The 26,282-nt window shown below is 40.6% G+C and overlaps 1 protein-coding gene across 10 annotated transcripts in view; it reads left to right on the forward strand.

Moving 5' to 3' along the window:
• inpp4b (inositol polyphosphate-4-phosphatase type II B) overlaps window positions 1-26,282 on the forward strand; it is a 243,448-nt gene that overhangs the window by 151,895 nt on the left and 65,271 nt on the right. For all 10 annotated transcript variants that reach the window (XR_005075785.1, XM_037102442.1, XM_037102456.1 and 7 more), the window contains 3 exons: window positions 16,894-17,005; window positions 21,314-21,383; window positions 24,683-24,830. Coding sequence is in view for 9 of the 10 variants with exons in the window: in XM_037102442.1 (XP_036958337.1) it covers window positions 16,894-17,005; window positions 21,314-21,383; window positions 24,683-24,830 (330 nt within the window). In the remaining variant the exon portion in view is untranslated. The remainder of the gene's footprint in view (window positions 1-16,893; window positions 17,006-21,313; window positions 21,384-24,682; window positions 24,831-26,282) is intronic.

Raw genomic sequence — 26,282 nt, forward strand, 5'->3', positions numbered from 1 at the left:
CCTCGGGTTATGCCTCCAACAACTCAAATGTAATCACCTCCCAGCAGAGTGCTTTCTGTAACTTGGAGGTAACATTAGAGCAACATCATGCCCTACTTTTTAGAATATATATGTCTATTTCTATACTGCTAATGACTGTCCACTGCGCACAAATAACAGAACATTCCCAAGCATGAACAAACTGTTTGGCCACTTTGGGGCTGCAGAACAAGCTGTAAACACAACGTTGTCTTATCACCATATAAAGCTAGGCAAACAGTGTTAGCAAACAGCTGCTTACATTTCATTCAGAGTCATGTTTTTACCCACCTGATAAATGTCCAATATTTACTCTTGTATTTGCTCTACTAATTCCTGAGGGAAGTATCACGTTCTTTTGAGACCAAAGGAGAGCAATTAGACTAAATTGCAAAACCGAAATAATGAGCTGTAAGATGCTAAAATGCTCAGACCAAAGAGGAAATTATTATCTTTCAGGCTCAAGCAACCCATTTTCATAATATCTTATCATTTTTGCCTTGAAAGAGACAGGCACTAAAAGGGAGTGTTTAGACAGAGAGTGAACAGAGGTGCTGTAACAATAGCCAGTATGAGAAAAATGTTTTTTTTAATTTTCTTTCTTACATTTAGCATGGTAACATGTGAGACACAAATGAGTGTGGTATTGGACCTTTACTAGTGAAATACATACTCTCTGTGTGTGCACTCACCATTAACCTTGCTCCACACTGTTCGCTGCCTCAATATAGGACTGTGAACACTGACCTCCATGCTGCTTTTGCCCTGGTACCTGCAATGGGCTTGTAGTAAATCTCTCTCTGGTTGTGTGTTATATGGACTTAGACTCCTTGCCTGATTCCCTTGAGGCTATTACTCACACAGAGTGAAGGAGTTACTGTACCTTAGAAATGCTCCCATATCGTGAGTGACGCATCACATAGCCATAGTCAGAAGTGTCTGTTTACGATGCAACAAGTAACCACTATAATAACTGGGTTCTTTGCAGCCAGAGAGGCATACAGTACGTAATCAGTGTAATTCATTGTACTGTATCGTCATGCTGACTAATGGTCTTACTGTTTGCATAAGCATTGTAGCCATTAAAAGCAGTGTAACAAATTATTTAGATAGTCTGCTCTTTCCCATAGATTTATTCATGAAATGTAATTTTGTTGCATTTGATGACAAAATCAAGTGAGAAATCCGTTTGTATCCCCTTCAGTTTTTTGTCCTGCCTCTACACTTGCTCTGTAGACATTTTTATTGAATAACTTGAGAAAGGTTGTACCTGCTTTTCCCTCCAGCATAGAGTTTGGCTTTTATTTGCAGGCACGCACATTCTAAATCTAGCTTGGTTTAAATGGGGACCCAGGACGAGCAGAACAACCAGCGCGCTACAGGAGCTGCAAGGATGTCAGCACTGCAGAGGTCTCTCAATAATGCATGTTATGTATACACATGGGAGGAAAGATTATTATCTCCAAAAAGGGAGGTGAGCCTCCTTCACCACACTACAGATGAAAACAGTGTTGTCTAAATGTGACAATGGGTAATGTGAAAATGATGAATACAGTGTATACAAGTGCACAAAAAGAATATACAGTAAAAGTATGTGTTTGCAAATTAGTGACACACCCTTTAGATTTCATTTTGCTGCTCAAGGCTTTGTTTTCTCTTGCCCTCTCAGCATCTCACGCTGTACTTCCATTTTGCTCGTCTTGTTATCTCAAAAACTTTATACACTCTGTAGGAGAGGCACTCTATGACCCAGTTCTACAGCACAGTTTGAGATTTGATTTTGATATGAATTTGTATGCTTGTGTTAGTGTGCTTGTGTGTCTGCGTGCTCATGTGTATGCATTGGAGATTTACCATGGTGAGGCTACATTATCTCAGGCCAGTGCCTCTGCAGCCTGGCTTCATGGCTTATTCATCCATTCCCATTGGATAGACCCTCTCTTTACTGTCCCACCAGGAACAGTTTAGCCTGCTACCATGATATCACAATTTTACCACCCCAGAGCCTTCACTATCGCCCCTGTCCCAATTCTCACCCTTATCCAAAGGCAGCTAACTCTCCCATACACTGTATCCCCAGTGACTGATTCTATCAGAGCTTCACTAAAAGCCTGAAGATCAACTATCTGATCCAGTTATACTGAAGAAAAATTGAATGTGTTTGGCTGTGTGTATGAGTTTTAGGGTGCACTCACACCCAGGTGCGTTTGACCCCTAAAGTCCAAAGTTCATTTGACTAGTGTGAGCACTCCATACCATGCTCAAGCATGGTACACTTTTTTGGCCCTGGCACAGTTGGAAGAGGTGTGCTTCTTCACGATAAGGTTGCTTATGTACAAGCACACACACTGGTGGACGTTAGGTAAAATCCTGCGTATTACCCGCCTTGCATAATTAAGAAATCCATTAACGTGAGAGAGCCGTCAATGACCAAAACAGCACAAAATAAGCCACAATAAGTCAGCAAAGTGTCATGTTCTCTGTGGTGTTCTTTCTCGCCTGCAAATATTTGTCATCGGAAATGTTTACATCAACAGTGACGTAAATTTACCGTAGTATGCTACAATATACAAATTTTTGATGTGGGTATCTTATCACATTACAATTATAATTTGTACATACCAAGCAGGACTGGCAAAGAAACAGTGCCAGCTTGCAGAGCTCAAAGAGGCCCAAGGGGTCTCCGGGTCGCAGTACAGCACTGACCGGCTCACTGACAAGAGGTCACATTCACCAGTTTCATCTCAGCTACCTGTCTGGTCTGATAAAATACATTAATACTTTAAAACACTAGAATACAAACAAACAAACTAACCTACAGAGGCAGTGTTGGACCAGCAGCTCCCATGTTCTCTTTTGTTTTTTTTGTTTTTTTTCACAGTAGTTTTGTGGATTTGTGAAGAGCACAGATGGACAGAACAGCTTCAGTTCCACGTTGATAAATCCTTCATATATAACAGTCTGTCTGTACGGGGAGAAATCAGTATACTCATCCCACGTTACCTTTGTCACACTGTCGTTATAATTTTTTGGTCACATAATACAAGGTGGTGATAAACATAAACATTTCTGCCATTGTCAAGGGTTGTGACATGACTCCAGTTTTGCGCTGCATGATTGGTGGTTGCCTTCATTTGTGTTGCAAAAGCTCTGAAAAATCCAACTCGTTATGGAAAAAAATGATGTTGCTTTTCTGTCTGAAAGCCCTTGTGAGAAAAACAACTGTTAAAAAAAAAAGAAAAATGTCTACACCTCCAGTGTGTAAAGACAAATAACAGAATTTGTGTGCATTTGGTTGTAGAGTCCTTCATGTGCCAGGGGAATTCTAAATTAATTATCTCCATATTGTAAACCGGTATTTAAATAACTTTTGTGTGAATATGTTGGAGTGTGTGCCAAATGTAAAGCAGTCGTGCTAATTACACTCCTCTGCAGAGTGATTCTTCTTCCCTCCCTTGTGACAGTGTGACACACACTTACGCATTTTTCACTGTGTAGTCATTTAGCTGCTTAAAACCAGAAGATAGTACGTCTAGAAAAAATGAAAATGAAATTAAATGAGGATGATAATTATTGAGCATATAAATGTTGTTATTTGTGGATTTTTATCAGTGTTGCGGTGAATAGAGGAACATATGTACTGAAGTACTTGGGGGATACTAAAGGACAATTAGGGTCTTGGTATTTCAGCTTATGGCTGATTGAAAATGTTTTTATCTGTATTATGCACATGGTCTGAGTACGTTTGAGAGAGAGGAGTCATTGAATACAATGCATTCCATGCAGGTGGTATGGGTTTACACGCACATCACTTTGCATGCACAAACGCAGGGATAACTATGCACACACATACACATTATATACGGATGCCCATATAGAATTGCTTCACGTATACTACATACGGTAATACAAACACACACAACCACACACCACATATGTATGTAAAGTAGGGAGGAGAGGCACTCAGTTGGGTTGAAATAAATGCACATATGGCCTCCTCATTTTTTCTCCTTCAATACTAAAATGCCTCTTTTCCGCGCAGTTCTTCTGCATAATCTGTGAGATCCCCCAGGCTTTTGGGCTCATGGGCAGAATATGAAAATAACTAACTCGGCCAATGCTGCACCGTGGCAGCAAAATGCAACTCTGACTAAAAATGAAGAGAAAAGGGAAACTGACAGGCCTCCTTAATTACCTGCCATGAGTAATTCCAATTTCAATAAACAACATCAGGGATAACTCCAGGCGTAAGATAGAGCTGTTAACCTAACGTCTGTATTTAAGTAAGGTAATGCCGCCACAGTAAGATGTATTAGTCCGGGTCAATCATTCATCAGGTACTTCCTATAGCTGTGCTCTTTGCAACAAAACACATATAGGTCGAATAGATGAGAAAATTAGGTGTTCTAGGAGCCAAAGATGAGGAGGGAAATTTAATAAATCTGGCCCGACATGGTGCTGAGGCATGCTAGGGGCACAGCTCACTAAGTGATGAGAGGATGATAATGAGGACAAAATGGAGGGAGGAAGAGCAGAAGTGAATAGGTGTATAAAACCATGTCTCACAGGTTTGGGTTTGGGTTTTTTGCCATCCCCTATTTTTGCTCTGAGATTAAATTGTGGTGTTCCATCATTCAAGCACCCTGCTGGGGCAATGTAAGAGAAAGAGTGCAATGCAATCTTTCCTTTTGCTCCAGCTCCAATATGTGCACCATAGATGGTGAGGTCATATATAATATCCTGTCTGCCTCGCTGTTTAAAATATCCTCAATAATGCAATGCCGTGACGTTTGTAGGCACACACTAGCTTTAAATGTTAAAATGTTTGTATTTCCTGCAGGGTGAATTGTACAATTATGTGCTGCTTCTTTAGATACTTCTGAAAGGTAGCCTAATTAGACTAATTAATTAGGGGTTATGCAGACGATTTAATCTTTTTTTAAGCTTCATGTTAGTGTAAAATTACAAATTGCATGTATTCTATAAATAGAAAAAAAGTGAATAATAAAGACAGAACTTTTCATAACCCTTTGCACAGCATGCTTTTTACATGCACACAAGCTTTGTTCCGTTGATGTTTCATGATACTCTCATCTGGTAGCTTTTAATTTATCTCATTTCTGTGAAGTTTAGATCCTTTCATTTTTCATGTTCCTCCGTATTTTGGGGGTTGAATGTGTCGATCTTGTAGCCTGCAGATGTGAATAGTTGAACAAAACATGAGAATTACATACATGAACATAGGGTGACAGCCATGCTTACCAGAAGGGGAAATACATATGTGCACAGTCCTAGTCTTTCTTTATTATGTTCCCTTGAGTGGGTGTACCATATGTGTGAGAGGGAGTTTAAAGGTGAAATATACAACTTATCCCCCTATTGATTCCAGTAGGTAGTATTGTTTACACTGTTGTCACAAAGTCAAATGGATAATTTATGTTTTTCTCAGACAACCAGCTACCACTAATACAGGACAAAACTTGAGGATATTCATTCATTTAATCTCTGGTAGAGACATTCAAGCAGATACTAATAGTGCAAGGCTGCCAGCCTGACCAGATTGCCAGCCCATTACACTGTGCAATGGCATTAACTTAATAAAGAAATGTTGAAAGAAAAAAGTTGTATTTTGCCAATTTAAATTAGATTATAGATTAGATTTTAATCAGATTATACATTTATTAATTAATTCTTATTCATTTACTGTCATTTTTTGTCATTGTGACTGTATTTGTCTTGGTGTCTGATTTTTGGGGGATCCCTGAAGTTGCCTAGTTCGAGCATCTCAACAAACAAAATATATTGGACTTCTGTTTGTCCAATCATACGTGCTGCATATTCACTGTGACATGTATCCTCTATTAGCATAACAAGATGCTCATGTTGACTCGTAATGTTGACACAGTTCAGAGTAAACTGGGAGTTAGGCTACACTGCAGGGATCGTCTCTATTATTGTGTTCATCCACAATTATATAAATGGTCACTAAGGTCTGGTCACTCAGTGTGTGTGTGTCTGTGTGTGTGCAAAAGGAGTTGGGATGTATGCATAAATGTGTGTCTGACACTGGCATGCAAGTGCATGCAACACAGTGGCTGCAAGATGTGTAGCCAAATCCTCCATTAAATAGCCGCAGCTGACTGTGTCTTCCCAAAGTCCCACTGAGACCACCTTCATTCTAGGTCGAGACACATATATATATATATACATATATACATATATATATATATATATACATATATATATATACATATATATATATACACATATATATATATATATATATATATATATATATATACACATATATATATATACATATATATATACATATATACAAAACAAAATGTCCTTTTCATTCAAAACAAAAATGCGCTTGCAGCTTGATATGACGATTTCAGTGCATTAATTTTTGTTGTTCTTACCTCTGAATTTTGAGGAAATGTCTCTTCAAAATTCCTATACTTCGTTGTTTCAAATTGGAAATCTTCATCACAGCTATAGTCTCCTTGCATACTAAGCACATGGGTCTTGTGCTGGTTGGAGGGAGAATGAGTGCAAATTTTTCAGTCCATTCTTCTCCGATTTTCACTGTCAACTTTTCTTTTAGCAGTGAACTTAGAACACGCCATTTTCGTGCAATCTAGGCTCCTACAGCAAAATGTCACTATGCGAACTGCTCCAGAAACGAAAATGAAAGTTAGAAATTGCTCTCGCAGCAGTGAGTGACCCAGCTGTCTCGGTGTACTGCACACGTGCCAACCCAACCAAAACACATGGTGAAGGAATAACAGTTCAGGGGCCACAAATAGGTGGCTGGCTGGCCAGATGCGGCCCGGGGGGCAGCTACTGAGGACCACTGAACTAGACTATATATATTTTAACTTTTTTTCATGTCCAGGAAAGTCAAAGTGCAGAATTTCTATTATTATAACAGTGTACATATATTGATTTGCATAAAGTTCACATTCCTATGCTGCTCCCTGTTAGTCTGAAGTGATTTCTTTTAGGAAGACACATAACTTTGCAGAATCCGATCCCGCTGTCTTTTTAACACCCTGAGACGGAGCCCATGCAGAATGTTAACTGCTTGCCTTGTCTATACCAATGACCCGTCTCAACACAGCTCTTAAATCCCTTTTATTCACTGAAAACGAGAAAAATGCTCTGTGCTGCCTGCCGTAACCTGATTTGAAAGGCCAGTTTTGATAGCAGATTTATGACTGACCTTTCTTACGGTGTTTTTTAAAGCAACTTTGACTCAGATAAGGAGCCTTAACCTTAGAACTGCTTGGTGTGGTCTATATTGCCAACTGCACATGCAGTGATCAGCCATAAAATAACATGAATAATTGTGTAGATAAATAAAATCACTGACTGGTGAAGTGAAAAACATTGATCATCTTGTTACAATGCAGTACTCTGCTGGGAAAACATTCACTTCATTGCATTTATCGATAGACGGCAAACTGTTCCAGAATGTTCCAAAGAACTTGACAAAAAGCTCAAGGCATCGACCTAGACTCCCCAGATCCCAATCCAATCAAGCATGCATGGGACTTGCCTGACCAATTCTGATCCATGGAGGCCCCCAGGAACAACCCACAGGACTCTTGGGATTCACTGCCAATGCCCTGGTGCCAGTCACCACAGGACAGACCCAGAGGTCCTGTGCCCAGGACTCGATGGGTCAACGCAAAGTCTGATCCAAGATAGGGCCTCAGCAGGTCATACTTGATCCAGCACATCCCCCAGATGCTTGATTGGATTGGGATCTGGGGAGTTTTGAGACTGTGTCAACACCTCAAGCTTTTTGTCGGATTACTCAGGCCATTCCTTGGCAGTTTTTGTGGTGTGGCAGGGTGCATTTTCCTGCTTGTTTGGGGGGAGGGGGGGTTGTTTTTACTGTAATGGTTGATCGTTGTACAAACTGTGTTCAAACTGATAGACATCTAAACTATTTTGAATTAGCTTTGTATTTTTATCCATGTGGACCGGCTGTTATGTGTGTATCCGCCACAGCCAACTTGTTTGTATGTTTATGGAATGGTGGCATTTTCTAAGTGTATTCGCCACCTGTAAAGCTTTTTATGAATAAGATCTAGACGTGAGCTTTTCAGCACACACTTGCAATTGTATTCACCTGGACGCCCACCCAGCGACATAGTCTAATAAGATGCTGATCCCTGTATTTTTAAGTGGCAGCTGTCCTTGGCGTATCAGTTGAAGATTTGAGATATTATTTTTTTAAGGTCACAGTAGGGCTTTATCAAAAGATTGTGTTGTGAAAATGCTCCTGTAGTTCTTGTACTATCAAATTCTCTCCATCTGTCTTAACAAATTTTCCTCTCTGTAAATAGTTCATATGAAAGTTAGTCAGTTTAGTAGGGAACTGACCTAAAGATTATAAAAAGACACACATATAAACTAATTTCTACCAACACAGCTTACCCTGGCACAGTATCGTTGCAGCTTTCCAGTTAACAGTCGCACAAAAAACACATGACTCCAGGAAGGAAAAAAATGTCCTTTTTACACATCTTTCTTAATCGCATTGTCTGGCTTCTCCTCTGGTGCTTAGCGGCAGTGCTAATACCAGGGATTGTGACCTGTAGTTTCCCCAATATATGCCCACCCCCCTTGGCTGTTGCAGTCCCTCCTGACCAGCCTGCTGCTGCTGCTCTTCTTGTGTTATTCTCTTCCTCCGCTGCATGCCAGAGTGTCTGTGGGCTGCAGAGATCGGACAGGCTTGGTATTCGAAGGGCAAGCTGCCCCCCCACAAGCTGCCCTTCGACAAACGCCACCTTGCCAAAACCGAGTCATTTTAGCTTGATGTGTATGTAGGGGCAGCCCTCCCTATAGTCACTCTGCCTGTCCGCTCTGCATATCCTTATAGGCTGTGAGCTGAAGGGGTCGTTGTGTTTAAAGGGGAAAGCACTGCTCACCACCACCAGCAACGCAGACATGCCAGCGCACATGTATGGAGCCTACGTGCAACTCATAAATCAGCCTTAAGTCTCTGCAGGAAAGTGAATAAGAGTTTGTCCCATAATGTTGAGTTATTCCTTTGAGCATGAATATGTCCACATCGAGCCGAACGGAGCCGAGATGCTGTTCGTTGGCTTTTTGTTCAAGAGCAATTACAGGACAAAAACCATCTGTTTGACACAGATGAAAGGAGACCCTGTGTTTTGTCAGCTCTTTTACAGTTTGTTGAAAAATAATTATGAAGCCTTAGTGGCTCTCTGTGGGGGCATCTACTCTCTCCCCCTCTCTCTCTCTCTCTCTCTCTCTCTCTCTCTCTCTCTCTCTCTCTCTCTCTCTCTCTCTCTCTCTCTCTCTCTCTCTCTCTCTCGCTGTGTCTGAGTCATTAGACTTGAAACAGATTATGTGATTTACTCCTCAGTTTTCAGAATCGGATGTATGTGTGCAAACTTTTTTTTTTTTTTTTTAATGTTTTTAAGTGCGGCTTGCTAGCTTAGTTTGACCCCCTACCACTTAAATGTTGATAATGTAGTATCCATTGAGTGAGCGTTGAAGGAGGTCGTCATCCGGGCATACAGCGCCTTTTGTCACTGCTCAACCTGCCCTCTCCTACTCAAATGTCGTTTCCACCCACGCTCATTCAATTGTCATTGATCTGCACTTAGCTTCTCAATGACTTCACACTGAATGTATGCCAACAGTGTTCAATGGCAGAAACGTATGCACACATCAGGATCAACTAAGAACTGAAATATCTACATACATATCTTCACTGTGACGCTTTCCACACGAGAGCTCATGTTTACTGTGCTACAGTGATTATTAAATTAAATTGTATATGTATCTGCAGCTCAATGTATTAGAATCAGACAATGAATACTGTGCTTGTATATGGCCTTAAATCCATCTTTAATTGTTTGGCACACAATAACTGTCATGTATATTCATTTAAAGGAATCTTTACAGCAGCAATGGTTAATGATGCTACACCAGTGTGTGTTCCCTTTGTGCTGACCTATACCACCAGGCTTTATATGTCAGTCCCAGTTTGTGTGCCTGTGTGTGTGTGTGTATCTTGGCAAGCACAGACACAACTGTGATGGAACTGACAGGCCAACCCAGTCCCCTAACCACTTGGTTAGGATTAGGAAAAGATCCTGATTTGGCTAACCTGGTTCTGTCACGGGCACGGCTTGAAATTGTTCAAAAGTCTTGCCAAAACTACCCCGTTCTCTGGTTTTTCATTTTGAAAATGTTGAGAGGCCATCTCAAGCAGTGGTCTCTCGCTCCATTGTCTTGCTACCACCATCTCTTCCACGTATTTAAATCAGAGTCAGCTCATATACATGTATTGAAGTGCTGATATTGTACCTAAGACGAGCACAAATTTAAGCTCATCCATGGTCATCTGTCACAAAGAATATTGTTTAGTGTGGGCTTGACAGGCAGTCCTAATTTTATAATGATAACCTGAGTGATGTAAAGGGAATATATAATGCACTCACTGCTTCAACAGACCAAATATTACTACATTATGAATTAATGTAAATATGGTTAAAATCACAAATACCGGCAGATAAATGCCATAGGAATATTTTAAAGTGTTATAGACAGAATATTTAGTGATGCAGTGATGAACATAATATTTTTAATCGATAAAGTTTAGTGTAACTCAGATGTGATTCATGATATCAGGTGGTGAGGTGGCTGCTAGAGGGACAACCAATGCACCTCGGTATTTTGAGTTAACCTGACCTTTTCAGTCTTGTTAGCATTGCACAACCCCCACTGCTCTCTCAACCAGCGCATGAACACTCTGACCTCTTCTGACATTATGTAGCTATGCTCCTTCGCTCAAAATAAAGCTTGCAGAGTTTTTATAAGTCTCTATAGGCCTACGGTAAACACACCAAGGATTCAACAAGCATATCTTGATTCTATTCTCGGCTACCACATCCACATCAGAAAAAATTATTCTGCAGTGTTAAATTTGATTGAAACTGTCCTCTCAGTTCTCCGCCACACTAATGTTCTAAACTAAACAGGATGTCATTGATCTGTTTTCGATCTCAATATTTGAGTTGATTTCAAATTTTGGGTGTCCGATTTGACCAAGAATCAATCTTCAATTCAAAACGATTCTCAAATCATAATTGATTATCAATTCAATGAATAGAAAAGGGGGCACTATTTTCAGTCTTTTGCTGAAGTTAATTTAGTCCGTAACCATTAATATATGATCTGCAGCCCTTTTCTTAATGTTAACAGCAATAAGTAACGTGTTTAATTTTAAAGCATGCATGCATGTTTGTTGATAACAAAATAACCCTTATTTTGTTATGTGTGCTCTGCTGTGTTTTTAATGTCCAGCAGTGAGAGCAGCCTCTCTGCGGCACTGTTAGTTCCGGGGGGAGTTTTTGAGCAGGGTTATTTTTGTCACCACAGAGTTTGTTCAACATGTGGAATGCTGCCGTGTGTTTGTTGGCTTGTTAGCGGTTGTCATCTGATCTTGTTTGTTACCGCTGCTCCACTCCGTTACCATTACGTCGTAACATCTTGTGACAGCATAAAAAGTGTTCACAAACACGTGGCCTTCGTCTTGCAAAGGTAATTATCCGGTCACTGAATAGAATAACTGTTTCAACCGCTGCCTTGTTTGACTTCAACTTCAACATAACTCTAGTGTGTGAGCATTAAATCAGGTGCTGCAACACCCTCACAGTTAAGTTTCAACCTTGCATGTTCCTTGAACATCATGCTACTTATTAATATTTCGAAAATCAAAGTTGACATTTATGAATAGATTCTGAATCGTGGGAGAATTCTGATTCTTGAAAAACAAATTTATTTGTGGAAATCTTCTACCTGCCATAGTAGCTTGTATTTTAGTAAAGCCCAGTTTTTCAGAGGAAGGTTTGGTAACGTGTGGCCCATTTGTGGAGAACAAAATTATACAGAAATGCTTTTGGTCTTGCAGCTATTGCACTTAACAAAACAAGTGATGCTGTACTTCACCCTATGCATCTCACTTCACTTTTGAATGTGTAGGCGAGTTTTTGAATGAGACCTTCTTAAGAGTTCTTATACTTTGATACTGCTTTGGATGTTTTGATCCTATATTTTCTTTGATGTCATTTCAATCTGTATCGCTCTCATGTCCTTTTTCTTTAGCTCCCATCTGCGTAACAATTTCACCCATGGGTACTAATAAAGAAACACTGAACCTTTAACCTTGAACTCAGGGGGTTGTCTGATTGAGGTGTGAGAGATCGCTTGCTACATCAGCTTTCTCTTCATCTCCCCCATCTGTATTTTCTTGAAAAAATGTATAGACATTATGCACAATCATCACCAAGCAGCTAGTTTCAGCTCCAGTCTGGACTGATGTGATTGCTTAAACAAATAGCATCATTTATGGATGTTTTCTCACCTTGCTTCTGCTGTGAAAACAGCTTATCCTAGACTGTTTCTGACACCAGTAAAGCCTTAACATAAACTAAATGTAGCGTGAAGACAGTTCTTGTCATGCAAGAATACGGTAGTGTGTGTGTGTGTGTGTGTGTGTGTGTGTGTGTGTGTGTGTGTGTGTGTGTGTGTGTGATGGAACTGGAACAAATAGGATGCGTCTTGCCCCTGACAGAGCTTCTATTCTGCTTATTACAGATGTATTGCAGCAGACAAACAGATTTTTTATTTTTTTTATTTTTTTTTTACATTGCATAAATATACATGTTGTAGAGATCGATCCCACTGGTGTGTTGCAAATAAATAAGCTTGCTTTGATTGAAAACTGAAGGATTACTCAAAATTCAAGTATAGAAATTCCTGAGCATTCCACTGTCACAAAAAATCTACTTTATTTTAGACTCAGACTGAATATACAGTACATTTTCTGCGGACGTGTCTTTCATCAAGAGGAAAGCAGGGCAGGTTTTTCTCTGGGAGGATACTTGAAGTGGACCAGTCTAGCCGGAGAGTGTGTGCTCAGTTAAGTGTCCCCTGGTGATTCTGTCCAGCTCTATGAACAATGCCTGCAGTGTAGTCTTATTGATTGAGTCAGTCTTCCAGTCGGAAAAATGTTCTATTAGAGCCAAGTCACATGATAATGTCATTCATCCCTAATGAAAATCAGGACTCTCAGTATCAGTTCTTATGCTGGCATTCCCCATTATTACAGTCCCGTGTCCTAACATCTGTCCTCAGTGAAAACTAGCCAGTGCTATATTTAGCCCACCCGTCCAGCTTTATATAGGTCAAGAATCCCATCTACACTTCCACTGCTATACTTCAAGGCTGTAGCATTCTTGTTGCTTGTGTAGGACCCTGGCCATTAGCTTTCTATGACCACTCCCGATCCATAGGCCTGGTGCACTTGTGAGGCATCTGGAAGGACTCCCAAACTTATTCACCTGTGGACAAAATCCAGAGCAAAAATCTAAATAGTTTCTCCTGGTCCTGCTGTGTATTTTTTAGTGTCCCACAGCTGAAGCAAAGGCCCTTGTGAGGGGAACAATCCAATGGTGTTGGCGCTTCATTTCTGTGGCTGTCAGGTGTTTTCCGCTGTGTGGCTCCCCACAGAGAAAAGCTCCTGACAGCCACAGAAGTACTGCTGCTTTGAAGTTTTTTGATGAACTTTCCCCACCCACAGGCTGCTAAATTCAGACCTTTGAAAATGTTGTACAATTGTCCGTCCCCTGGCATCACTTTTTTGATTCACAAGGCAGCAAGCAAACTCCCGCACACTGTCTAACTTGGCAAAAATAGATTTATTTGCAGCGTTTAGGCACTAGACCTTCAGAAGGCTCATGAAATAGAAACAAAAAGCAGAGTGGGCACTTGCTTGTCCAGGTTTACTCTTATAGTTGTCGGTCTTTGTCCATCTGACTGTCTTCAGTCTTGCAAGATCTTTACATATCATCATCATTATGTACAGATCTTCACCACCTCTGCCATTTCAATTCCTTTCAGCAAAACTAGGTTTGTATGAACAAAGACAGAACAGCTCCTGAACATTACCTATTGTATATTTTCACCGACCATTGTATTCCCCTGCAAGTCTTTCACACCACAGTGTAACTGCTTGTTTCACCAAACACAAATTCCCAAATTCAGCATCTGTAGCTGCCATCTAACTACCAAACAAGCACATAGTAACAGTAGTTACGATAGTGACTATGGTAATAGTGGCAAATACTAATGATAACAATTGATGAAAACTAGGGTGCAAACAAACAACAGTGCTCAGGATTCTGCCTGTAAAGCAACACACACACATTTAGCTCAATCACTGGGCTCAATATGTTTACCCAAACTAGACTAACTGGGAAAGTGTGGTGGTTTTAGGTATGACTCGTTTGATTTGAAATCACCATTTTCTGTACTAGCTCAAGTTAAATTTAGCAGACATTATCCTTTCTACTTTCTTTTGGCTCATTTTTCTGATCCTCATTGTAATAGTTGTTGCCTTGGCCCACAAACTGCAATGTGACGGGCAGTTATATAGACAGTTAAAGTCTATGCTACAGAGACAAACTGTCATAAGGTGCAGAGTGTCAGTTCACTTAATTTGTCTGCTGATATGTTTTGAACAGACAGTCCAGTCGATTTTTATTGGGCAAATTGAGTTTTCTGCTTGTGTGTTTTCATCCTAGAAATAAAATGAGTTAGGTTTACAACTAAGTTAGCACAATAAAGCAGCGAGTGCTAATTCATTCAGTCTTATTTAAGATTAAGTTCCATGTTTTATTTTGGTAAATAAATGTGTCCCTAAAGAGAGAATATGGTTGTCCAGTTATCATTCTGAAGAAGTTGGTGTAAGAGTTGAATGTCGGGAGGAGATGTATTTTATACAGATCATTTACAGGCTACAATGTGAAATGTGTTTGTTAAAAGGCATGTGAGGCTTTCAAAAGAAAATAACTGTTAAATGTAAGGCACTTCCCTGATAACTAATTATTTTTTGAGATGTGCCAAATTCATAGTGGACATTTTAGGCATATTATTTTTGTCACATTAACAAAGCTGTCTGATTAAGTGTTGTCATAAAAGAGATCCTGGGCCAATTAGATTTTTAAAAAAAGATGGGCTCGCAGGCAAAGAACAATCTGCAGATTTGTTTCCATGCCAGCGCTAACAGACGGAAAGAGAGGGATGGAGGAGGAGGAGGGGATGTGGGAGGGAGACGAGCTTCTTTTTCATCCACAGCTCTCACCAGAACCTTCAAAGTTAATTTGAGGTCAGTTAGTGTGCATGCTGAAAATTTAGAGAAAAAAAAAAGTTTGTGTCACTGCAGACCAGACATCCTCTCAGGGAGATGATGTCTGCAATGCCATTTTCTGAACTAGATTTTTGCAGAATTGGTACAGTAGACCAGCAGTGTGGTGATGGAACAAAATCAAATCACTAGAATGAGCTGCTGAAGAGCTCTTTTCCACTCTAATGTATATAGATTGTATCTGAACAGGTGCTGAGTTTACGTTACATTTGGCCGCAAATCAAAAAAAAAAAAAAAAAAGAAATCACAATATACTTGATGTCTCAAAGGCATAAACCAATTATCTTGAAGCAATTCTATCAAAGTCTCTTCTGTCTGTTTAAATGGAGAGTTTCATTAGTGGATTGAGGCAGAGCAATCTAAAGAGTAGAGGGCCGCTGTAACCCCCAAGGTTTGCCTTGGGAGGACCATCACTGAATGTGATGCATGTTAATCTCCATTTCCTCGATTATGTGTGGGCCAACGTCGGTACATACTGTTTGTTCAAAGTCAGGGTGACTTTCTTATCCCGTGCTTCAGTCCTCTGTTGCACGGAGAGACGATGAGGAATGGGGGGAAACGGAAAGATGAGCAGAGAAGTAAACACTGAGACAGGTGTCTGGCAAGGGACGATGATTAGATTTATAAACCAACCAATGTTGTTTTCTCTGCGTGGGGACTGCTGCAAGACATTTAGCGCTAACGGATGCTCCCAGCGTCCCACCACAGAGGTACTTATCCCTCCATCTCCCTCCTTACTATCCCAAATCCTCCTCTTCTGTACTCCCTTACATCCCTCCCTACCTCTCCTCAGCATCACTGCTTCCCTTTCCTCTTATCCCATGGGTGCGATTCGATTTTCTCCCTCGTGTCCGACCAAGATGGATTGGCCTTGAAAGCATCCTTTCTGCTTCCATCACCATCCTTGTGCTATCTCCTCCTTAGTCAGGGGTGTGTCATCCTTTCCCCCCTGTCTCCCCAGACCATTGGCTGGCACATACCATCCAATATTTTCTCCAGCTGAAGTGGAACTGAACACATTAGGGATGGGTCTGTTAAGGTGATCATCTTGCTCGCAAAAAGGCCCAGGGACCATTTTTCTTCATTTGAGGGCGTCTGTCTTGCTGCCAATACTATGGATTTTCTATCAGCTCCTTAATCATTCCTCCATGATTGGGAAAGTGATTGGTCGGGCTGCCTGATATGAAAACTGTAGTATCAATTTCGTGTCTGTCAGGGCACATAGCCTGGGTTATTAGACAGCCATTTGAACTGTTATACGAAATGTTCCTTCCTTCACCCCGGCCGACTTCCCGCTGGAGCAGGCTCAACTTCATTCTACATGCAGACGCTGCTGCATAATCTGTCAGGGAAAGAAATCGCCGCAGTCCAAGCGTCTTATTTCCTGATTGCACTTTTTAAGTCAAACAGATTTATAATTTCACAACCTGTTCAAGGCTGGAAATTAGCTTATTAGATTTGGGGAGTCTGGGGGCCCAAAATGGAGATGAGTACTTTTTTTATGTCCTTGGAGGCGTAGTAGTCAGAGGAAAAGATCACTTAACAGGAAATACTTTTATTCATCAGATTAGATAAAGATGCTTACTCTATCTCATTCTCTCCCTGTTTCCCTGTAGGTCATCTGATGGTGTGTGCGCAGCAGGAACAGTGGTGGTGAGTCGTCTGAAGATGGGGGAGATGGAAGAGGTTGACGTAGATCACATCACCACCGACATACCGTCGCATAAGGTAAAAGCAGCAGAGACAAAGCTGGAGACTAGGTGCTCCAGATGCCTTGTGCTAATGCTAGGATTAGACTGGCACTGCTCAAGTCCTTCAATGAGATTAGATAAACTTCAGTAAACCCTAATGGGGATTTAGAGTGTGTGTGTGTGGTGTATGTGAGTAGGTTTGATTTGTGATGTCTCTCACTGTCATATATTTAAAAAACAGGTTAAACACAGACTGACCAAATTAGCATTCTGATACACATACACTTGACTTATTTGTACAGGATTTTGTAACCAGTCCTGCATCCTTCCTTCATCTGACCATGCAGAAGGTATTTCTTGAATGTGGCTTTCCTACCGCTTCCACAACCCCCGTCGCCACTCTAATCTCATACAATACATACGGCTTAACTGGGCTCTGAAGTGACTCACGTAATCAGGGGGGAGAGTAAGAGGAAGAAAAAGCATTCTCCTTCAGAGTTTGACAGTAAACTGAAGATTGTGTCAACCGAATGGGGTGCCATCACACCAGGAATGAAGTTGTATGTACTCTTATTTCACTTAATTTTCTGCACACTCCTAATTGAGCCAGATTTGTTGAACATTTGTCGAGTGAATGTGTGCTTTTGAGACAGAGCTGGCTATTAAAAAGTAAAGAAGGAGCTTTAATGATGTTTCTGATCTGTAAAGGGGAACATTCTGATTTTCTATCAGCACAGCCAAGCTTTGCAAGGCAGCATGGAGACTTGCAGTCCTTGCCTGCTTTTGATTTCCTATGTACTCGTGTGCATGTGTGTGTGTGTGTGTGTGTGCGTGTGTATGTATGAATCACTGTCTTATATAATTGACCAAGGGCTTCTACATGGCTGACTGGCTTTCACTTCTGCCCACCCCTGTTGCTGGTGCAGGGAGGTTCCCTGCTAGGCTCCAGAGTGTCACTGACAATCTGCCCATGTCGCCTTGATGAATGTGTTGCTGTGTGGGTGTGTGTGCGTGTATGTGTTGTCACAGCACATTTCCCCTTGTGTGTGCTGTTTCTGTTGTAGGAGATGAGGGGAGGAAAGAGGGAAGGGATATGACAAACATTAGGGAGGGCTCACTTGAGACTTAAGACTCACTTGTGGGGAAGTTCTTCTTCAATTTACCTCAGTTGTGTCATGTCTTTGTGCCTGAACATACTGTGTGTGTGTGTGTGTGTGTGTGTGTGTGTGTGTGTGTGTGTGTGTGTTTGTGGGAGGGTCTGGGGCACTTGTTTGATCATTCCCCGTCATTGCTTGGGTGGCTGCTGCTTATGAATATCTCGCTGACCCTGAAAAAAGCAGTCAGCTGAAACAAGAAAGAGAGTCTAGTCACCTTTGATCTGGTCTCTTTACATATTTTAGTCATCAAAGACTCACTGAGCACATGCTGTCCACTTCCTACAATTGCAATGAGACTCCTTTAACAGCTGTGGCCCTTGGCTCATTGTTATCACATATCTTGCTTATATGCTAAAATTTCCAAATGCTAGTTTTTGGACCTCACCTGACACGTTTATGTGAGCATGGGCTTTGGTTCAGTGTCTTTTTTTTATTCTGGATCAGTTTCTAAGCAAGGACAGGTGATGGATCGTTAAAGTCCTTTTCTGTGGACAAGGTTGGCTGTCTAGCTGTCCTAAATAGTTCATCAGACAGCGCACAGCTGACATACAAGGAGCACAAAAGATTGTTAGTTGTCAGTATTGCTTTGATGAGGAGTCCCAGAGTTAATGCATCAGGAGGCATCGAGAGTTTTCAGTATCAAAAGCAGAGGTGTCATTGTGACACAGACATATTTGACTTTTATGAATAGTAGAGAGTACAGATAAAGGGACGGTTTAACACTTTCTGTGAAATTAACTTGACAGTTTTATAGCACCAACATTATGCTACATTAAAAACGGACAACATCAAAATAACATAGTGAATCCACAGTTTGTTAATCTGCTATAACTTAACCTGTAATCATGAGCATGTACAGTACAGCTACATTACATTTATTTAAAGCTGAAGCGTCTATTCTTATTCTCATGAGAAGGGCCATGTGGATACAACTAAAAAATTGCAAGAATCCTGCTTGTACTGCACATCTGCTTCATCATACGTGCTGAACTGCTTCAACCTGAGACAGATTTATGTTTGCAGAGTTATGTTTGCCAAAGACAGAGTTATGTTCGCCAAACACATTGGTTAGCCCTCTTCCCTTTTCTCAGGAGTAGGTGAGACCAAAAAGATTTTTTTTTTGTTTTTTTTTTTTATTAGCTTACCTGCCCAGTGCTACACTTTAATACAAGAACAGTGCTGTTTCTCAATAACCGTGTCTTCTACATGGATTTACAAGGAGTTTCTTTCTGCGACCTGCAGTTTAAATCATTCTCAGAGCCTTGTATCATGTATGTAACCACCTTGAGAATTTTTAAGACCACAAGATTTCCTTTTTTGAAAAAGTTAAGCAGAAACATTCAAGTAAACCAGAGACAGCGATTTGGACACATGGAGCGAGCGTTAGCTAAAAGCTGCCGTAAGTGTTATTGTCGTTTTAGCTAACTTCCGTCTGTTTTGCAGTTAGTCATCCCCTCCCTCCTCTCTATATCACCACACTTGAATGACTCATTTCTTTTTTACAAGGCAGCTTTCTTTGCCTTCTTCAAGCATTGTTCTCCTCTCTGTATAATTGGCTGTATAAGCATCACAGGGAGCACTAGGATCAGCATCTTTTCCTGTTCTGCCATTGGCAGTAAACTGGAGGATCCTGTTGTCTGCACATTTAGGGGCAGGCAGGACTGCCTCTTTATAGAGTTGTTCTCTGTCCTGATTGGATAAAATGGTCAGAGACAGACATGGGCTACTGACCAAACACTTTGATTACTGTTAGAATATAGAGCTATTTAATACTTATTTTAATAAGAAAACAACGCTTACAGCAACTTTAATTAGGGAGCTAGCTAGCTGCAACTAATAAAATCTGCCAGTGATAGATGTTACTGGTGAAATTAGCAGTCGCCAGACAGAAGCTAGAAATTGCTTTTACCTATGTCTGCCTGAAATCCAAGACCTTTTGATTAAAAAAAAAGAGAAAGCATTTCAAGCAGTGAATCGGTCACTGGTATCGTTGTGAACTGCATACATGCGATGTAAAATGGAAAGTCTCACAGGGGAAGCAACAGTAACAAAGGGAACTTTCCAACAATCAATCATGATTAACCGTGATTGAAAATATTAAAGCAAAATGGGTTTGGGAAATTTCCACTTTGCTTAATTACACCAAATTGAACTGTACATAGTGGTAAATGTAGCATGAGAGTGTTTCAGGAGGAGGAGTTCACTGAAGAAACGGAAATATAGCCAACAAAAATGATAGGTCTGTTACCCAATAACACATTGTAATTTAGATATTAAAATTGTGTGGTTCCCCATCTGTGTGAGATAAGATGAATCTCATCAATCAAGAGCACACATACAGATACAGAAAAAAGAAAGTATAGTTTTTTAGTTTTAATTATTTCATTTGTAATCTCATTTTCATCTTCATCTTAACAAGCATACTGTAATGTCATTGTTCCTTCAATGAAAGTGTAGTTTCGGTGCTGTATGACATCGCACAGAATTTTATGAGAAAATGAGAAAACTATACTATGGTGAGTTGATGAGGACTGCAATGGCAGTGGAGGTTATAAATTGCCAACCCAGGGAGCGAATTCACAGCAGGTGACAGCTGTAGGAAAACACCTGCTGTGACATCACTGATTACAGCAATGGCAGAATTGAAAAACAACTAAAAAGGGAGCGGTGGAGCAGCAGCAGCTGTCTCCTCTGTGTGATTTATACAGGTGTAGTCTTTATATATACACTGTAGTAATTGTAATGTACATACCGTAGATACTGAAAGAAATGCACTGACAAATCAGACTAATGCAAACCAAACATCACTACACTATTCATGCATTTTTTTCATTTTTACAGTGGTGATCTGAAAATCTGTTGCTTCAAAATCAGTGAAAACTAAATGATGTTGTCTCGCCATCTTGGATCAAGCTTGTCTAACACAGTACTTGGGGTCCAACAATAATGTTCTAATTATTCGCACATGTATTCATATGTATATTTTTCATACCCAAACCACCACAAAGCACTACAAACAGGAAATATCGGTCACATGCTTTAATTGCTTATGGCTGCAGTCACGAGTAATAATCATGATCAAAGCCCAGTTGCTGCTTGGAACAATATCATCACTGTTGTTGTCTCAACAAGAATGTTTCGACGTTAAGTAATTTTTCTGTTTCTCTGCTTCTGTCCTTTTTCCTCAGTGTCCCGTGGTTTGTGAGTCTGCGTCCCATGCCTGCATCGACAGAGAAAATAATCCACTGACAGGGCCAGGTATGTTTCACTCCTGTAAATTTACCAGTCTTTGCTCATTAGGAAAGGGGGGGCAGACAAATATTTTCTTTTCTTCCTACTTATTTAGATTTTGTGTCCTTGTCCACTTGAAGTAAAAAGAGTCATTTTTACAGGACAACATTTCAAAAACTCACCTTGTGACTGGGCTTCAAAGGAGAGCTTGCAGTACTTCACAGACTCTTTTGTAGTGTTTATGATATCCTCCAGCATCCTTGTATATACAAACCAGTTGATGTGTACAATTGACCTTTAACTGCCTTTGAAAATTCTTACCATGAACAAGATTTAAAGCATCTTTTATGTATAATATTTGATTAAATAATTTAATATTTTTCCTGCTTATATGTTTTAAGGCAGCAAGAAAGAGTATTGGAAGGTAACTGACAATGAAGAAAACACTCGAGGTCCTTTGTGGACTCACTAAAGACAAGCAAAAGATGCCACACCAGCTATGTGAGACTAATTCGGTGGCGACACAGAAAGCTAGCACTCTCGCTTGTAGAAGAAGAGAGAATTGTAGAGGGAAAATGAAAGACATGTAGACAGAAAGGGAATAGACTTGAAAAGGTCACGACTCTTGCTGTGTTGAAACTTCACAGCCCTTGTTCTGAAGAGACTCGGGGAAACTAGTTTTCGTTTTTTCATCCCATGCATTCATTTGTTCCACAGATCCATTTTCTCCTTTATTCAGATTCCCACCACCTCTCTAAGCTCCTCAGCAGCCCCACGCCTGTTGTCATGGTGTCATTGTGGCTCACTGTTTCTGCTGTGATTAGCTAGTGAGCTGCAGCCACATTTGCAGGTGCACATCTGCAGCCCGTCAAAACAATACCTTCCCTGCAGACCCCGCCTGATTGAGTAATGCAATTTCGTCTTCCACTTTTATTACCTTTCAAAATGAGCATGCAGAGAGCGGGGAGAGAGGGGAGCCCACGCACAGCACATCTCAGGAAGTCATTTTCTTAAGAGGTGTCGGGAAGGGAAACAGAAGCTTCTGATTGGTGGTCAGATTAGTGTGCTGACTGAGGGGAGTTCAGGGGTTAATCTGCTTCTCCGACGGTGGTGGAAGTCAGCAACTGTCGCTCTTCCGATTAAGGTTGTGTCGTCACCCCACTTCTCTCCATGTGTCCCTTGCTCCCCATTTATTTCAGTCATCCATTTCACTTTCTCTAATCCCCATGCCAACAATGTGAAATATCCTATTTCATTCAGTCGCAATTATGAATCCTTTCAGGGGTCATTCCAGGGCCGGACTTAATCTAAATCATCATTAATTCCAACATCAACTTCAGCATCCTAGAAAATATTAATAAGCCTCTCTATAGCCTCGTTTGGCATACAGTTATTGTCCTTAAGGGAAAAAATACCTGAAAACACCTTGATGTATCCTTGCTGTTTTGAAGCTGAACATGCATTTGATAGTAAATAGAGATATGCGCTGAACACAGAGATAAATACCTTTCGTACAGAGAGTCAGAGATGTCTTTAGATGTTCAAGAATATTTCCACACTGACTCTCAGAAATTCCTTACCAGATTCAGATGGTACTCATCATTGTGTTTATATATCGTTATAGTCCATTTCAATCTTTCTAACCTTTCATATTTTTCACCTTTACATTCAATGTGTAGTATTATATGATATATTTATTTTATCATAATACCACAAATTAACCAAATCAGCAACCCATTAGTTAATCTGTTAATACTTTATACTTACTTAATATCCTTGCCACATCTGTCGCCTCATGCCCATTCATTCCTTTTGAAGTACAAGAAGCTGAAACAGCTGGTTGTTTTACTCTAGAGGAAATCCCACAAAAGCAGCAAATGATGTCTTATAAAGAACAGAATCTACAGTACATGCTAAAAGTCAACAGTCTCCTAACCTATGGATGAATATAAAACCCTTGTCACAAGCCACCCTGTTTCATTGTGTAATTAGTAGGACAGAGAACTCCATAAAGAGGCAAAACAGACAGAAAGTGAGCTAAAATGCCAACTACATAGCAGCCTTAACTTGAATGTAACTTGACATCATTGTAACTGAGGGAGACCTCAATGGCTCTTTGAGGTCAAGGAAATAAAATGTAGGATGGACAATGGAGGTCAGTTGAAGAAAATTCACATTTGTCTTGTTGGCACATTTTTTACTGTCCACAAGACTTGGTTTTTTTGTTTGTTTGGTTTTTTTTTATTTAAATGGTTACTTAAACCTCACTCTCTGAAACATATACTAGACATCAGCGCATCCCATGTCATTGCATCTTATAATAGTGTCCTCTTACTTACTCCCACTGTGGTGCACCTTCTTGAACCCATCTGCATTGAAGGGCATCACTGAACTTAAACACTGGGGGAGAAATGACGTCGCACCACAAGGATTAATGACTCGGGCACTTAGACAGATGACTTTGATAAAAGGACAGTCTGGGGCCAGATCAGGCGACAGCGCTGTATGAAGGGTTTGGTAGTGGGAGCCTTCTCTGTTGTGTCACCAATAGCAGAAGCGTAACTCCCACTTTTAAATTCAAGCAAAAAACATTTTACTGGTGCCCTGCATGTTTGACTGCCTAGAGCAAGATTGTCAACGTCTCACCCTGGGTGCTTCGGCTCCGACTTACTGAGTGACTTCCTTTATGACTGCAGCTCTGGAAACGAAAAGGGGTAGTAAACACTGTTCAAGGCGCACAGCTTTCTTGCCCTCTGCTGCCAGCATGCAGATAAGAGCATTAGAGCTGTTTTTCGTTTCCAGCCTTCGATTGCTGCTATTAGCCACTCTCTGCGAAAATGAAGAAGATGGTTCTGCGTCTGAATAGGTTTTTATGGGCAAAGTGGATAGTGGAGTTAGCAAGGAAAGTTTCAGAATAATTTTGCCCGACTGTTGTATAATAAACAAGCAATTAAAATGGAAATGGAGGAAATAAAGGGGCAAAGATTAAGAGAACAAGGTCTCTATATTTCAGTATGTATTCTAGTCTGCTCTGCTGCCACTGAAGTAGAAAGAAAGTGAGAGAAGGCCTTGGAAGACAAGAAACGCCTTATCTATGGCAGACACAGGTATTGATTATAGAATTTAATTTGTGCTTCATACCTCATGTGACTTTGAAAGATTTTCAGTCATACTTGACATTGCCAGCTGTCTGGTTCAGATCCTCCGTTTTCTCTAAAGTGTAAAGAAGTTTGATACATCTTTGATGAGAAAGAACCCGATGTGTTTTTTGCTGCCCCAGATGGTTCAATACACCTTTCTTCCCTGCCTTTGTCTCCCTTTCTCAGTGTTCAAGAACCCAGTATGCAAGGTGTACAGATTTCAAACAGTGGACAGCAAGTGGATGCTTGTGCGCGAACAAATGGAGGAATGCACATTGTCCTTCAGCATCCCAAAACAGCTACTCTCCCTGTATATTCAGGAGGACATGAGCAGGTAAGTGGCTTTAAAATCACACTGTAGATCCTATGGATGTCACTGCCAGCTTTCTCATGTATCAGACAGCTCATCTGCCATTTGTGTCAGCATTGACTAACGAGTCAATGGAGAACAATCAAAAGTTCAAAGTAATACTCCTAACCGGTGCTGCCTCATTATGTGTACAGTAGGTACGTGTCATTTCTAGACCGACCCAGCTCATGTAAATGATTATTTAAAAGTTCCGCCTGTATTTGGAGAGGAGTGAATTATTCAGGTCTGCTTAACACTTCAAAAGAGGCGCCTATATCCGTGTATCGAGAGAAAGAAAAACATTCGACACACTCGTGCACACCTTTCTCCCTGTCCTCTCACAAAGCATTGCAGGAAAGCTCCTGGAACATCCTGCCACAAGTGCTGAATCAGACAAAAACTTTCAGATTTACAATTAGGAATGCACAACAACATGAAATATTAGCATCATTAAATGTGCCTTTTCTGCCAATATGATGATATGCCAATAAGATGACATTTTAATTATCCACATGTGACGCAAACTGTTGACTAAGTAGTTTTCCTATTTTGCCTATTGAATGTGTACATTTTGAAAAGCTTTGTATGTCAGCATCTGCCAGTGGGCCATCACGATAAAGGTAGCTATAATAAAATGCCAAATCTGCAATTCTCTGCAATAATGAGGAAAAAAATATGTGCATATTTTGGCACCAGCAGTCGGCCAAATTGGTTGGGAAATATTAGATTTCTGCAAAAATCCAATATTTTGCATCCTCAAGCTATAAAATTTCAGTCCTGGTTAGTCAGGTGACACCTGCAGAGCAAGGTTAACACTTTAGCCTCTGAGTTTAGACACTCCTCGAGCAGCTCCTTTGGCAGAAGTACAGCTCAAGAACAACGGATCCGTTTACAGTGCAGCCAAACTCATGTTTTAATAAAAAAGTCAGTCAATAATTGGCACTTTTCCATCATGCCATGAGCAACCACGGTCTTACTAAATTCCAACAGTGCAAGCAGTCTCTCAGGTTACAGTACCGTTGATTACCTTGCAGAGGAGCAACTCTTTCCACTTTGTGCTGTGTCTCCTTTTTATTACTCTCTTCAATGTGTACATGTGGTCCACGCCAAAAATTTTGAATTTCGTGTTCTGGGTTATAAGTTTCTTTTTTAAAAATCTGGTACGTACAGTAACTCCAATTAAAATCCTGTCCAGTTAATACTGTGTGAGAATGAGTTCGTGTTAAGACAAGGTCAGAAGGAGGTGATGTTTCACTAGTCTCTGTGTGTGCGCCCCTAATTAGATCAAAGAGTTCCTTCCCTCAGGGTTCACCACTGTCTGTCAAGGCAGATCATTACTCAGCCGGGCTGTTGTCCCTAGCAACCCCTTCTCATACATAAAACACAAACCCATCTATACACACACAAACACAACATACAGCTGAAGCTTTATAGGCA

Source organism: Acanthopagrus latus, chromosome 1 (assembly GCF_904848185.1).
Source record: "Acanthopagrus latus isolate v.2019 chromosome 1, fAcaLat1.1, whole genome shotgun sequence".
Classification (NCBI taxonomy): domain Eukaryota; kingdom Metazoa; phylum Chordata; class Actinopteri; order Spariformes; family Sparidae; genus Acanthopagrus; species Acanthopagrus latus.